Genomic DNA, 15,067 nt, shown 5'->3' on the forward strand with positions numbered 1-15,067 from the left:
CCGTACATGGCTTTCTTTAACCTGCAAACATGAGTTTTCTTCTCATGAGTTTCGTGTGAAAATTTCTGAATCTACACACCAGAAATCCTACTGCAATCACTGGTTTATCAACTCCTACTTGTTATTACATTCAACAAGTTATTTAATTTATAACAGTGATGAAAAACACTACTGTAGACTACACTGACATACAAATCATAAACTAAACATATATGAGACAAACACACAAGGGACACTGTTATTTTTGGACAACTTGTCCCTGGAAAAACCGAACTTGGGAAAATCGGTTCAACATATAGAGGGTTAGATATGATTTTTTGGATTCAACTGCATTAAGTAAGTCATTCATCTATGACCATTTCCATGAGAGGTAGTCGTAACTGACTAGTTTCTCATGATTTTTGAATAGTCCACTTAGCACTCATTGCATTGAGTGATGCTCACAGGGGTGAAGAAGTGGGATTGAAACTAGTGGAATAAATCACATAGCGTCAATCATCACTTCCGGGGCTTGTACCCAGTAACTAGGACTTCTCGGAAGGTCACCCATCCCAGATCACCTCTGGCTCAAGCGCACTTAACTATGGAGTTTTCCCCACAATCAAGCCCACTTAGCTTGCTACCCCATTTGCAAAACCTTAGCAAGTATTGTGCCTCATGAACCATTCAAGTAGAGTTCCCTTCACTCTTTTGAATTAAGTATTGGGGGTTTCCGCAGTGCATTATATTAGATATGATTTTTGGGATTCAACTGTGTTAAGTAAGTCATTCATCTATGACCATTTCCATGAGAGGTAGTTGTAACTGATTGGTTTCTCATGATTTTTTAATAGTCCACTTAGCACTCATTGCATCGGGTGATGCTCACAGGGGTGAAGAAGTGGGATTGAAACCAATGAAATAAATAACATAGCATCAATCATCACTTCCGGGGCTTGTACCCGATAACCGAGACTTCCGGGGTTTCTATTATTAAGCAAATAGAACCTGAGTACAACAGGTTGCCTCTCACACCGACTAAACTTTCAGAGAAATCACGACAGCAAGAAATACATACGAGGGTTTACCTCGTTCTCCAAGTCATAACTGATCAACTGAGTGGCCTAACTCCGACAATCATTGCGAAATCCCAGCACAATCACTGCTTGGGCCAACGTCTTGCCTCTAGGTGACTGTGTCACCCCTTCCGCTGGATTGATTTGCTGGAGGAAGATTGTTGTTTAGCCCTCCCGGCTCAGAACCTTGCTTCTCCAACAAAATCTCGAACTTTTGACGAATATCCTGCACTGCCACTGCAAGAGACCCTCTTGGCCTGCATCAGCACTGCGTGAGCCCCTTCCTGGGCTGCGTAGGCCTCTACGCTGCCTCTCTGCCTGGTGCTCTTTGGCTCGGAACTCCTTTCTGATCCAAATCTCTGCTTCTGCCCCTCTAATTGCAGCCAGATCACTAGTTCGATTTTCTCAGCAAACCATGCCGAACTGATTTGATCACTCCCTGTATCTCCAACTGACCCTCAAGCCTCCTCTTATACTTTTCCTGTTGATGAATCAACGACTGAGATTAAGTCCCTAATCAACGGCTAAGATTAAAACAGACTCGATCCTCGCCTCGTAGAAGCTTCTCACCCATATTTTTATTAATACCTATTAATATTTTTATTTTCCTAAGTTTAGACCTAAGAACCCCATTAAAAATATTAATTATTTTAATAACTCACAATCCTGGTGGAATTTCTCCAAACAATTTCTGGGTTTTGTAGATCTCATGTGTTCTAACCCCTCCACAAAATTTTGGAGTTAGAGCACATCTGATGCTACCCAAAATCAACATTTCAAAGCCTTCAAGCTGTTCTATATACACCTCCTCTTCTATCACTCTGTTCAAGATTGTTGTCTTGACATCCATCTAGTGAATCTCCCATCCCATTTGAGATGCTAGGGATATAACGGATCTGATAAAGGTGCATCAAGCAACTGGGGCGAAGGTCTCTTCATAATCTATTCCTTCTTTCTGAGCATACCCCTTTGCCACGAACCTTGCCTTGTACTTCTCTACACTGCCATCTGCAACATACTTGATCTTGTAGATCCATCGTGATCCTACAAATGATCTATCTTCTGGTCTAGGTACTACTTCCCAGGCATCATTCGTCATGATGGAGTTGTATTTTTCCACCATGGCATCCACCCATACTTGGTGTTGAACAACTTCTTGAAAGCTAGAGGGTTTTTCAACCTGAGCTACCAATGCCTGGTATCTATCTGGTTGTCTACGCTGCCTCTTCTCGGCTCTAAGAGCTCCAACAAACTCCTCTGCGTCCCTTAGTGTCTGTCGTACTTCTCTGCTGGTTCTACCATTGGTGGTGGGAGGCTCAACCAATTCTTCCTCTTGAGCCTGTCGTTCCATCTGTTGAGAACCATTTGCATTTCCTCCTTCGGAGGAGATATTGGTGCTGGTCACTGTACTCGATCCAGGTGTATGTCCTCCTGCCTGTCCTCCTTGTTGCCCCTACTGCTTTTGGACTAATGGAACATATCCTGACTGATCGTTTGTAGGCATCTCACGAGATTTCCTGAAAGCTCTGTCCTCCATGAACTTTGCATCTCTTGCTGCCAGGAATGTAGATTCTATATGCCTTTGAGGTCTCGCTATATCTTACGAGATACCCTTTTTCTGCAGTCTGATCCAGTTTACTGTGCTTCTCATCTGGAATGTGATAATAACCCACGCTTTCGAATATCCTGAGATGACTGACTTCTGGCTTCTTCCCTGTGAAAATTCCTTCGGGCGTTCTCTTCCTCAATGCTCTATGAGGAGTTCTATTTTGGATATATACTATTGTATTGCAAGCTTCTGCCCATAGATACTTAGGTAGATCCTGATCATACAACATAGCTTTGGCTGCCCCAACAATAGTTCTGTTTTTTTGTTCTGCTACTCCATTCTACTCTGGATTATATGGAGCTGTCCACTCTCTTTTGATGCCCTCCTTTGCGTAGAAATCTGTGAAGTCTTTGTCTGTATATTCTCCACCATCATCTGAACGCAATACCTTTATTTTTTTCCTTGTCATATTTTCAACAAGAGCTTTAAACTCCCGGAAACGATCAAAGACGTCATCCTTGGTCTTTAAGAAATAGATCCAGTTTTTTTTTGGAGTGATCATCGATAAAGGTGATGAAATATTCGCCACCACTAAGAGCTCTTGTGGACATAGGACCACAAATATATGAGTGTATTAATCATAATACACATTCTGCTCTATTGTTACTTCTGGAAAGAGCTGCTTTAACATACTTCCCTAGCACACATCCTCTGCATAAGTCATCATGTTCACTACTAAGGACTGGTACCCCTGTAACAGTCTCTCTGAGCATCCTGAGTGCTCCATGGTGTAAGTGTCCATTTGCTTGTGCCATAACTCATTTCGCACCTTCTCACCATTACAGTTGTTGCCTATCAGTGCCATTGGTGATTCAAGCTGCAGCTTATACAACTTGTTGCTTCGAATCCCAATTTGCTTTTTCTTCTTCTAGCTTGGATGTTTGACGTGTACTTTCTTTCCCATGAAGTATACATCATATCCTTTGTCCTGTAACTGGGGCACTGAAATCAAGTTCATTCCTAATCTTGGCACATGCAAAACATTGGTGGCTCGGATGTTGGTCCCTACTTCCATCTAAAATGCTATGGTGCCTCTCCCTACTGGAGTACATTTCGTTCTGTTTCCCATAGTTATTTGGAAGTCCATTTGTTCTTCTTGATAGCTCGAGAAATGTTCTCGTACTCCAGCCATATGAGCTAAAGTCCCGCTATCAATGTACCAAACATTCGCTGAAGCTGAATTTGCTAGGCATGCGAATTCTTCATCTAATCTGGTAGATAAATCCGAGACACTTTGAGTATCCATATTGTGCCAATTTTTGACGCTAACCTGTCCCAACAATTGCTGCAGGAAAACTACGTCCCACCTGAGACAACCCACCTTGCTGAATCTTCTGCTGCGTTGTTCCTTCTCCCATTGACAAATTTCAATTGGAAAGACTTACCTCTCTGTCGACTCACTCAGAGAGAGTTTTCCCACGAAATCCAATCTTCTTGGCTTGAATTGCGCAATCCTCTGGGAGATTCAAATTTCTGCCCCTGCAGGAATTTCGAATTCCCTTCTCCTTTCAACACTGGGTCCTCCGGCTTCTTTCTTCTGCTTCCCTTTAGCTCTGATACCATGTGAAAATTTCTAAATAGAAATCCTACTGCAGTGATTAATATTATTTCTTCTACTTATTATCTCAGAAATAAGTTATCCACAATATTCTTACGACAAATATTGAAATATATTCTACTACAGCCTTCACAATTAAAACATTGCAGAAAGTAAATGTAAGGAAAAACACTGGCACAAATACAATCACAATGACAGTTATTTTTGGACAATCGTCCCCGGAAAAACCCAATGTGGGAAAACCGGTGCAACAGATGAGGGTTTTATTATTCTTCAGCAAATTCTCATGTACAAATTACAACCAACAAAATAGGAATGAGAAATTTTACAGACACTTCTTGACCAAGTTCTACCCCAGGTGAAGCACTTCTTCTTCCTCGGAGTCCTTTTGATCCTCTCTGCATCAAACTACCTCTGCGAAGCCTCTTTCTGCGTCACCATGTTCTTGCTCTGTGTCTTGCTGCCTTGCACTCTCTGAATAAGCTCATGCTTTCTCTTCCTTTATCACCTACACCTCTCCCTCTGATTCGATTTTCTCTTGCCGAACTTCGACCGGTGAGAAAATCGATCTTATTTGGGTAACTGAGTATCTGCTCTGGTGTGTTCTCCAAGTGTCCATCAAGTCTCCTCTTATAATCCTCTTGTTGATCAATCAACGACCCATACTAGATTCTAATCAATGGTTAGGGTCATTTGACTTGATCTCTGCCTTCTTCTAGAAGTTCCACCCACAGTTTAGATTAATACCCCTTAATTATTTTAATTTCCGAAGTTTAGATTTAGGGTCCCATTAAAAATAACTAATTATTTTAATAAAACTGTTTCCGGGTGGAATTTTTCAAAACGATTTCTGGGTATTGGAGAATGCATGTGTCTAAGCCTTCCTGCAAATTTTGAGGCCTAGAGCACATCCAATGCTACCCCAAATCAACATTTCCCACATGCTATTTTTCATACTTTGGATCAGTCTATACTGTACTCACTTTCCTTTAGAGTATCTTCCAGCTATGGAGCATGGTTGTTGCTTTTCACATATTTTAGATTTGATTTACATCTTTACCTTTTGCACTCTATTTTTATAGTAGCTGCTTCAGCGCTCCCACTTTGTATTGACATCATTGTGCCCCGACAATCTCACCTAGTTTTGTGGTTACCTGTTGGACATTGATAATATTATCTTATCTTATCTATCTTATCTTTGGCTGAACCTTGTGGATTAGGGCTTTTATCATTAGGTGCAAGTTGGGGAGGTAACAATTAGAAAGGGAAGGAACGAATGAAAAATTCAATGACCAAGAAGAGGAGAAAAATAATGGAAAGTAGCAAAGTTAATCTTCAATTATTTTGAGTTAGTAAGTTTGAGTTGGCAGTTGAAAGCTTTCTGCTGTGGAAAGTTTAAGTTGAAAGTTTTGTAGCTTTTTGCTTTAGAACATGCTTTATATTGCCATGAGTATAATTTGAATCTTTGAAAATCTGTAGTATGAAAGGAGCAGCCCTGCTTATGCGAGCATGGAGTGTAATCCACTTTATGGATATTGCTGAACTCAATTCTCTCAAAGAGTTGTGAATTGATTCATATTTTTATGGCTGAATTTTTCTGTTGTCTTTTCTTAACTTCACACATATTCCTTAAATCTACTGTGGTTTAATTTTTTTGTTGGCCAATTAGTGGTTGGATTTGGGAGATCTATCCAGATTTATACAAGGAAATCAAGGTAGACATCTTAGAGTTTAAGAATGCTGTTTTTGGCTAGTTTGTTCATGACAAAGTGGTCTAATTGACGAAGTTCCCACTACTGTGGATTAAAGATCAACCTTTCAGAAGATATGCATAAGGATAAACTGCCTATTCCTAATTTTAGTTTTCCTCAATCTTGCAGTGAATACTTCATGGAGGGTTTCTTATTTACTTCTTGAGCAACCATTGGATGAATTAACGGTAGAATATTAGGATGGCATCTTCAAAGGAATCTCATTCGAGAACATTATTTGCAACACAATATCATGCTCAGAAGTATTCTGGACTCGTGGATGCTTCTTGTATAAAGGTATATACCATATGTTCTCGTTGATTTGACTAATTGTACAAGATGGAAAGAAGACAAACTAGATTTTGTAGTAATTATTGAAATCCATGTCTATGTATTTTTAAAGCTTTTGACACATTCTATGAATTCACAAAAGCGTTAGTGTTACAATCATAAACTTCTAATGCTGGCTCTAATTGCATTTGTGAACAGGATGAAGAAATTAATCATAACCATAGAAGTATCTTCCCCTGGTTTCCTATCAGAGGCAAGTTCACGTATCTTTTCTTTGTGAGCTAAAATTCAATTAAATAAATAACTTTCTAGTGGTCATTATGGTCAAGCCTAATTAGTTGCTATAGGCTGAGAGAGCTTCTTTGGAATGACTAATTTCTCAATCCAGCTATTGATATATCCAAAAATGTTTTGATGCTTCATGGGAAACACAAATGTTGCTTGGTAGTATTTTTACGGCCATCAAAGGATACTCCAACTAATTGGACCAGACAGTTTTACTAATCATTTTTCCTTCAGAAACCTAGATTTGTGTTCTAAGACTTCTGTTTTAAATTTTAAAGCATGTAAAATTTTTAGTTTCCAAGAGTTTGGTGTATTGTGTCAACTTGCTGATTTCATGGTTGGATACTATTCCACTTGGGCAGGACATATTAACAATTCATGCTCTTAATCATGTACCACATTTGGATTATTTATTTTGCTTTTACACACTGTTACCCACCAAAATGGGTAACCCAAAAGGAGAACTATTCTCCTCCATTTGACATCCATCTGGACAGCCAGATAGCCAGCAGCTTCTGGCAACCACCATCTGGCATTTACACTTGGATGAAGGTGGGTTGCTATTCAAAAGGTACTTTGATAATTTTGCAATCAGGTGTGTTACCCACCAAAAGTGGGTGAAACTTAGGAGAAACTTTTCTCCTCATCTCTTTCAGTTGGCTGTCAGCAGACCTTGAGAGCCCACCTTGCAGCCGATGTGATGTGCCATTCATATCTCTGCCACCTGCATAGGTGATATGTCCACTCGGTCATTTGTCAAGATCACATGTTAGAAGGTGGGCTTCTAGTCAAAAGGTACTTTATTCATTTTGCATTCGGGTGCTTATGCTTGTTTGTACGTTGGGCATTTGACATGGATTATGGGTGACTTGGAAAGAAGGGTCTTGGCCATATTCTTCTTCCCTCACCTTAAATGGGGGATTAATTTTCTATCCTAGTCCAGCGGGACCGCCTCTAATGGCTTATTGCTTTAGGAAGGGGCACTACTTGGGAATCCATGATTGAGATAGCATGTCCCATTTATCTCTTTTCCATACTTATCACTCCCCTCTGTACATTATGGGCCCTTATTACGCCTCCCTTCTCCAGGTGCATTGGGTTTAACACACCCCCTCCCCATTTCCATATATTTTTGTTGGGCCTGGAAATATTGCCTCGTGAGGTTGATGCAGCTAAAAGAAAAGTAAGTGTTGATTTTGGGTAGCATCGGATGTGCTCTAGCTCTGAAATTTTGTGGAGGGGCTACAATACATGAGATCTCCACCCGAATGAGGAGTTATTAAAATAATTAATATTTTTAATGGGTTCCTAAGTTTAAACTTGAGAAAATAAAAATATTAATGGGTATTAATAAGAATATGGGTGAAACTTCCAAGTGACGAGGATCAAGTCTGTTTTAATCTTAGCCATTGATTAAGGACTTAATCTCGACCGTTGATTCATCAACACGAAAAGTATAAGAAGAGGCTTGAGGGTCAGTTGGAGATACACTTGAGAGATCAAAGAGTTCGTTTTTTCTGGGGCGAGGTTTGCTGAGGAAATCGAACAAGTGATCTGTTGTAGCAGAGGGGCATGGATAGTTGAGGTCAGAGGATCTTTTTTGGGACCTCGAATACACAACAGAGAGAGGCATAGAGACACCACTGGAGGCAGCGCAGACCCTAGGAGGCTGACGCTGGGCCAGGAAGGGCCCACACATTTCCAGCGAAAGGGAAGATCCATCCTCCAGCAGTGATCCGAATTCAGCTTAGGGAGCAGTAGAATTAGTCGGAAAGGCTCACGTTAGAGCTTCAGGAGGCAGAGGAGGTAGCGTAGTGCTGACGCAGTGTCCCAGTGTGCTCCACGCAGGCCCATGCAGCTACGACGTGGGGGCAACGTAGTTTTATCCAGGGACGATCAGTTCAGTTGTCGGAACGAAGAGATTTTTGCTGGGTGAAGTGAGGTAATCTCACTTAGGTTTCTACCAGTATATTTTTATGTCTGTAACTGGATAGTCGAGAGAACATCCATAGTGTATTCATAACTATTGCTTAATAATAAAACCTTAGAGTTGTTGCACCGGTTTTCCCACATTGGGTTTTCCTGGGGACGTTTGTCCAAAAATAACGATGTCCCTTGTGTCTTTGTCTCATCTATTGTTTCAGTTTATGATCTGTATGTCAGTGTAGTCTGCAATAGTGTTTTTCATCAATGCTTATAAATTAAATAACTTGTTGAAAGAAATAACAAATAGGAGATGCTAAACCAGTAATTGTAGTAGGATTTCTGTGTCTAGATTCAAAAATTTTTACATGGTATCAGAGCATTGCAGTTCATAGGAGACAAAAGACACCATCCAAGATATCTAGAGAATTTGCTGCAGAGAAGCAGCGGTCCCGAGTGACAACGCTGTTTCAGAGGCAGAGGAGCAGTTGGAGGAGTGACGTAGAGCCAAAGGAGTGATGCAGAGGCTCACGCAGTGCCTGCGTCAGCATTTCGAGCTAGCAAAGGGTGACATAGAGCCATAGAGGAGCCCATATAGTGACTGCATCAGCTCTCTGGGCTAGCGCAGAGCCTGAAAGGTTCGAATCAGCGAGTTGCCGGGGCTGGAGAAGCAGAGCAGATTCAATTTGAGGAGCTGGTGGGACGCTATTTCTGTTGGTGCAGAACAATGTCTATGGAGACAATGCCAAGGTAGAGGGAGTCACTGCCTTGATAGATTTCTAGCCAAAGAAATCTAGATCCAGGTTGCAACAACAAAGGAGGATTGGAGAGGAGTGATTCGACATTTGGCCGGAGGATTAACGTGAAGGAAATCAGGACTCACAGGGAGTCTACAGGAGCTTGTTTCTTGGAGGATTTCTTGCGCCAAAGAAATCTAGATCCAAGTCTTGCTAGATTGACAGCAGGAGAGGGAGAAAAGAACCAGTCCTATTTTTTGAGCAGAGATGGTAGTGAATGGGTTGAGCGATCAGGACAGATTGGATGGAGCATCCAATTTTGTCATCTGGAAGGCTAGGATCCTGGCAATCCTAGACAAACGTTGCATCAAGGACTATGCCTTGAAAGTAGTTGTTGTTCTGGTTGACGCTGATCTGTTAAAGAAGTATGCGGAGGCCTAGGCGAAGGCCAAGTGCATGATCCTAGACGGGGTCAAAGATCATGTAGTACACATATTGCTGAGAAGGAAACAACAAGGGAAATGTGGGAGGCACTGACCACCTTGTACCAGGGCTTTTCCGTACAACAGAAGATGCTATTAGAAAATCAGTTGAGATAGTACCTGATGCAGAAGGGAGAGGAGATTGATCCCTTCCTTCTCAGGTTGCAAGGGATTCACGACTAGTTGACTTTCGTGGGGTCTACACTAGACCCTGAGTTCATGGTCAAGACTGCCCTAAATGGAGTCATCAAGGACTAGGAGAATTTTGTCCAAAGCATCTTGGGGCAGTGCAACTCTCCCTAGTTGGGAGGAGATGTGGGTAGCTCTTTGACAAGAAGAGATCAAGAGGTTGACCAAGACAGGGAATAGCGGCAAGCGAGCCCAGGTCAAGAAGGAGGAGGAGGAGGAGGATGCAACTCTCGCATCATTGGGACAAGGAGGACAACAGAAGAGAAAGAAGAAGGATATAACCAAGGTCAGATGCTTCAATTGTGGGTAACTAGGACACTATGCCCCTCAGTGCACCTGGATGAAGGGCAAGGGGGAGGCTTCTGACTCAAAGGCTGCTCCAGCAAAAGCTGACAAGGAAAGCGAGGGTGATGATTATGCCATGAGTGCTCATGCGCCTCTGGAGAAGAGGTGGGGCGACATGGAGTTGTAGTCGAGAGGACTACAGAAGGGGTAGGATCCTTGAGGTGCCCAAACTCTTGGATCACATACGGCTACGGGAGCCCTTAATGACAGTAGCAAAATGACGAGTGTCGGTTGGAGTGAGGTGTGATGGAGCGACAGTGGTAAAGTAAGAGTGCCGAAGTCTGAGGCAGTGCAATGGATGTTGTAGTAGTGCGAGAGGCACAAAGCAGTTTCCAACAACGCAGTAGCAGTAGAGAGGGAGTACAGATTAGCAGCAGAGGTAGCTTCAGCATTACAAGGCATCCAGACTGACCAACATGTCAGTTTTGGGTGAAGTTTCAGTTACTTCTTAGTAATAGAGTTGTAGTACATCAGTTAGCAATGGCAGTGCTATGGGTAGCATGAGGTAGCATTTTGAGAGGGAGCTGTAGTACAGATGTAGCAGTGGCAGTGGCAGAGTCATGAGCAGCAGTACAAGAAGCAGCAGTGTAGTGGATGAAGGGCATCAGGCCAAGCATCAACAGCACAGAGGATCGATGCAGTGGATCAGTATAGTACTTCTATTGAGAAGTATTACTAGAGCACATTCCTCGCTAAGAGGGACTGTTGATTTTGGGTAGCATCGGATGTGCTCTAGCTTCGAAATTGTGTGGAGGGGCTAGAATACATCTCCAGAACCCATAAATCGTTTAGAGAAATTCCACCTGGATGAGGAGTTATTAAAATAATTGATATTTTTAATGGGTTCCTAAGTCTGTAGAGTGCAATGGCAGCTGCTGTTGGATCTGGTCATGAAAACATGATTGAACACTTGAGTTGAAAAGAACCTCCATGTAGTTTGCTATAGGATTAGTAAAGGCATGATTAATTAGTATACCTTGCAGGCCTTGATCGACTGATTGAGTATGGGAGATTTCATTAGTTGTATTCTCAAGGTTAAACCCTGATTCTAACTGTTCAATTTCAGCCTTATGTTAAAAAAAAAACTCTCATCCCTCTGTAAATCAAAAGGCAATACCATCTCCTCTTCTTTTGGAGAAGGAAGGTTTTCCAAGAATTGTTTAGGATCTGAGAAATTATATGACTGAATCTGAAAATCCAAAAGTTCAATGCTTTTCTTAAATCTTTTAGCAATTAACTCAAGAAAACAAATTTTACCTTCAAGAGAAATTTTTCTCGTTTTCAAACAATAAAACACAACCGTTGAAAAAGCTCCATCAATTTGAAAATCTATTAACGTATCACTGAATTCTTTTAAAACTTCACCATATCTAGAGTTTACCACATACCCTGTCATATTGCTTAGCAAGAAATCTAATCAATATGTAGTGGAGTCACCATGAGTTTTCTACAAATTTGGATTCTTTAAGAGTGGAGTCACCCTGAAAATTTTGAAGCTCTGGATACTTGAAACATGGAGTTGCCGGGTGAATTATTCAACCTTCTTGTGTCTGATCACTGTCCACCATTAGTAAGAAGGTCTGGAACTTGATACACTTTGCTGAGGAACATGAAATGTTCGTTCCCCAGTATGGTTGCCAAAATGTTAGCACTCTATAATTTAATAAGGCTGAGAAATAATTGCAGAGGTTACCACAAACCTACTTTGGAAGCTAGGATCTAGCCTTGCCAACTTCAAAGAGGGCTCTCTCTGTAAGATTTAACTTTGTTGTATTGGATATTAATCTAATTGCTGCTCTCTCTGAAGAAGTGGAAGACTCGCCGGTATAGGTATCAAAAATGTTTACTTCATCTCCTTGGTATTCTGACATTGTCTATGTACTACAACATTTGAATCCTCCGCCGGAAGTGCCAAGAAGTAAGAGTAGATAGTTGAAATTAAAAGCTTCAAAATATTGCATCCTTGATGGTGTCTTATTTTGGAAGGATCTGGGTGGTGTGTTGTTGAATTGTCTTGTCGAAAGTGAGGCAAAAGAAGTGATGAGTGACTTTCACAAGGGAGATTGTGGCGGTCACCTCTTCTGGAAAACCACAACCAACAAAATTTTGAGGGCTGGTTTTTATTGGCCAACTCTTTTTGTTGATGTATATAAAACTGTGATGAGTTGTCATGAATGTCAGATTTTTCAGGGGAAAAGGAAACTGCTACCATTGCCATTACAACCCATTTCAGTCTTGGCACCATTCCAGCAGTGGGGTCTTGATTTTGTTGGGGAGATCCATCCTTCATCTTTAGCCCAACACAAATGGATCCTAACAGCCACATATTAATTCACAAAATGGATTGAGGCGATCCCAACCAGGCAAGCTACTGATTCTATAGTCATTCAATTCATTGAATCTAATATCTTGTCAAGATTTGGTTGCCTGCAAAAGATAATCATCGATAATGTCGTTGCTTTCAATTCAAAAAAGATGATGGAATTCTGTGAACATATCACATTGGGGCATTCAATCGCTTATTACCCACAAGGTAATGGACTGGCTGAATCTTCCAATAAATCATTGGTCAATATAATCAAGAAGATGTTGGAGGTCAACAAGAAGAATTGGCATAAAAATCTTATCAATGCTTTATGGGCGGACATAGTAAGTAACAAGAAATCCATAGGTATGTCGCCTTTTCAGTTGGTGTATGGGATTGATATTATCTTTCCTTCTTCTCTTGCTGTCCTAGTCATGAAGATTTTGCAAGAAGTTGGCAGCGAACCAAATGATGTGCAATGAAGAATAAATCAGATGATTCATTTACAGCAAACCAGGGAGGAAGTATTTCAGAATACTTCTAAACTTCAGGAAAGAATAAAGAAGATTTATGATTGCAAGACTAAAGTAGATGATTTCAACATGGGAGATATAGTTCTTCGTTGGGATGCATGGAATGAAGAGAAGGGCAAGCACGATAAGTTTGAAAATCTGTGGAAAGGGCCGTACAAAATCTCAGCTTTGAGAGGGAAGATTGCCTATCTACTAGGAGAAATGAATGGACAAGATTATTCAGGGGGAGCAATCAATGGTAGGCTTCTCAAGCACTACCTTACTTGATGAATTTCTGAAATTTTTTATTATCATTATACATACCAGTTTACTTTCCTGTCAGAGTGTGAAGTAGCTATCATGGGAGCTTGAAGCCCGAGGAGAAGGCCATAAGGTTTCTCTGACCAACTGCTGGTTTGAAAGATTTAGTTTGTTTTTTTATTGTCGAAGTCAGTTAGTCAGTCAATTTTCAGTTTTGAGTTTGGTCTTTGTGTTTTTGATTCCGTGCCCAATGGATCAGGCTACTTGGTCTATGGTGTTCTTGACACCTCCTAAAGGCGCTGCCATCCCTAGCTGGAGCCAATTGTAGTGTATGTCAGTCTTGTCAGTCACCAGTGATCAAATGTGCTCTTTCAAGTTTTTTTAGGGTCCCAGGTCAAGTTTTTTATGGTTTTAGTAGGTCTTCAAATAAAAACTTTGATCATTGGTTGGTGTGTCTAGGTCAGTGCTACTCTCTTCAGCATTCTTGGTTATCATTATTCATCATGGTCATGTCATTGTTCAAGTGTTACAGGTCATGGATCAGTGAAATAATCATATCAGTCTTGGTCTAGGTCATCACTTGTAATTGTCATCATTATGTCAGTTTTAAGCTAAAAAAGACATGTTTATGGTCTTGAGTCCACACATAAGGGAGTTAGCATCTTAGGAGGCATAAAAAGTACTACTTTAGTTCATAAAGGTATCGCTGCAAAATGCCTCACTTTTGATTTCAAAATGAAGGATGATGTCATGTCATGACATGCAAAAAGTGAATTTAACTCTTATAAGAGATCATACAAGCATTTGTTTCACTCATTCATTGGCATTGAGCACTAATTCCCTAGCAACGGCCATCTTAGTACAAGCATCGAAGGACACTCTCAAAAGGTGATGGGCACCCCCTCCAAAGCTCCACGCTGCGTTTTCAGCCAATCACGTTGCGTTTTTGACCCTTCGCTACGTTTTCACTTCTAGAGGAAAATAATACATCTCTAGAGGTTTTCTGTGGCGGCTGGCCAATGAAGGTTCCATCAACCTATTGACAAGTTAAATCTCTTGCCACCTCTTATCAACATTTATTTCATCTTTCCACTGGAGAAACTCTCCCATAGGCCCCACGCTAAGTTTTTGGTGGGTGAGCTCCATATTTTGGGTTGCAAGAAAATATACCTAGTTCACTACCTATTCTACCCTTCTCCACACCCAAATACACTTCCCACAACCTTTCTTACCCTTCCTCCCTCATTTCCCTAACCCCTAGACCTAACCCTAGCTTCTACGTTGCGTTTTTCACAGTTTTAGGGTTAGGACCGTGTTTAAATTCCCTACAACAATCCCTTCACTATTTTCATCATTTTCCACATCCCTAAACTTCCTAACACATCTCCCTACCTCCCCAATTTTTCTTACCTGCATATCTCTTCCCTAACCCCTTCATTCCCTCACCTAAATATAATAATCCCAATCCCCTCCTCCCTCTAAAAACTCTGTTTTTCCCATCTCTTACACTAGGGTTTTGCTTTGCAATTGTAAACAATGGAGGGAGGAAAGAAGCCATACAACAAAGGAGGTAAGGTGTCAAGGTTTGAGCTACTTGACAACAAAGAATTGAGGTCTTCAGCGTTTGCTAGACAATGTTTCCAAAAGGTGGGCTGTTTAGGGTTTTGTGAGCAAATTCAAGTAGGATATCATGCCAAGTTAACCTGTCTTTTTGCCACAAACCTTAGGAGTGATAAGGTCAACATTGCAGGGTTCAACTTCATC

General features: G+C 41.1%; 1 protein-coding gene across 3 annotated transcripts in view; it reads left to right on the plus strand.

Moving 5' to 3' along the window:
• LOC149211259 (MAG2-interacting protein 2-like) overlaps nt 1–15,067 on the plus strand; it is a 542,599-nt gene that overhangs the window by 21,073 nt on the left and 506,459 nt on the right. For all 3 annotated transcript variants that reach the window (XM_089396982.1, XM_089396981.1, XM_089396983.1), the window contains 2 exons: nt 6,103–6,270; nt 6,463–6,517. In XM_089396982.1, coding sequence (XP_089253108.1) covers nt 6,175–6,270; nt 6,463–6,517 — 151 coding nt within the window. In that variant the 5' untranslated portion in view covers nt 6,103–6,174. The remainder of the gene's footprint in view (nt 1–6,102; nt 6,271–6,462; nt 6,518–15,067) is intronic.

Source organism: Pinus tabuliformis, chromosome 1_2 (assembly GCF_031772625.1).
Source record: "Pinus tabuliformis cultivar Carrire ecotype Pingquan chromosome 1_2, CPIR1, whole genome shotgun sequence".
Lineage (NCBI taxonomy): Eukaryota > Viridiplantae > Streptophyta > Pinopsida > Pinales > Pinaceae > Pinus > Pinus tabuliformis.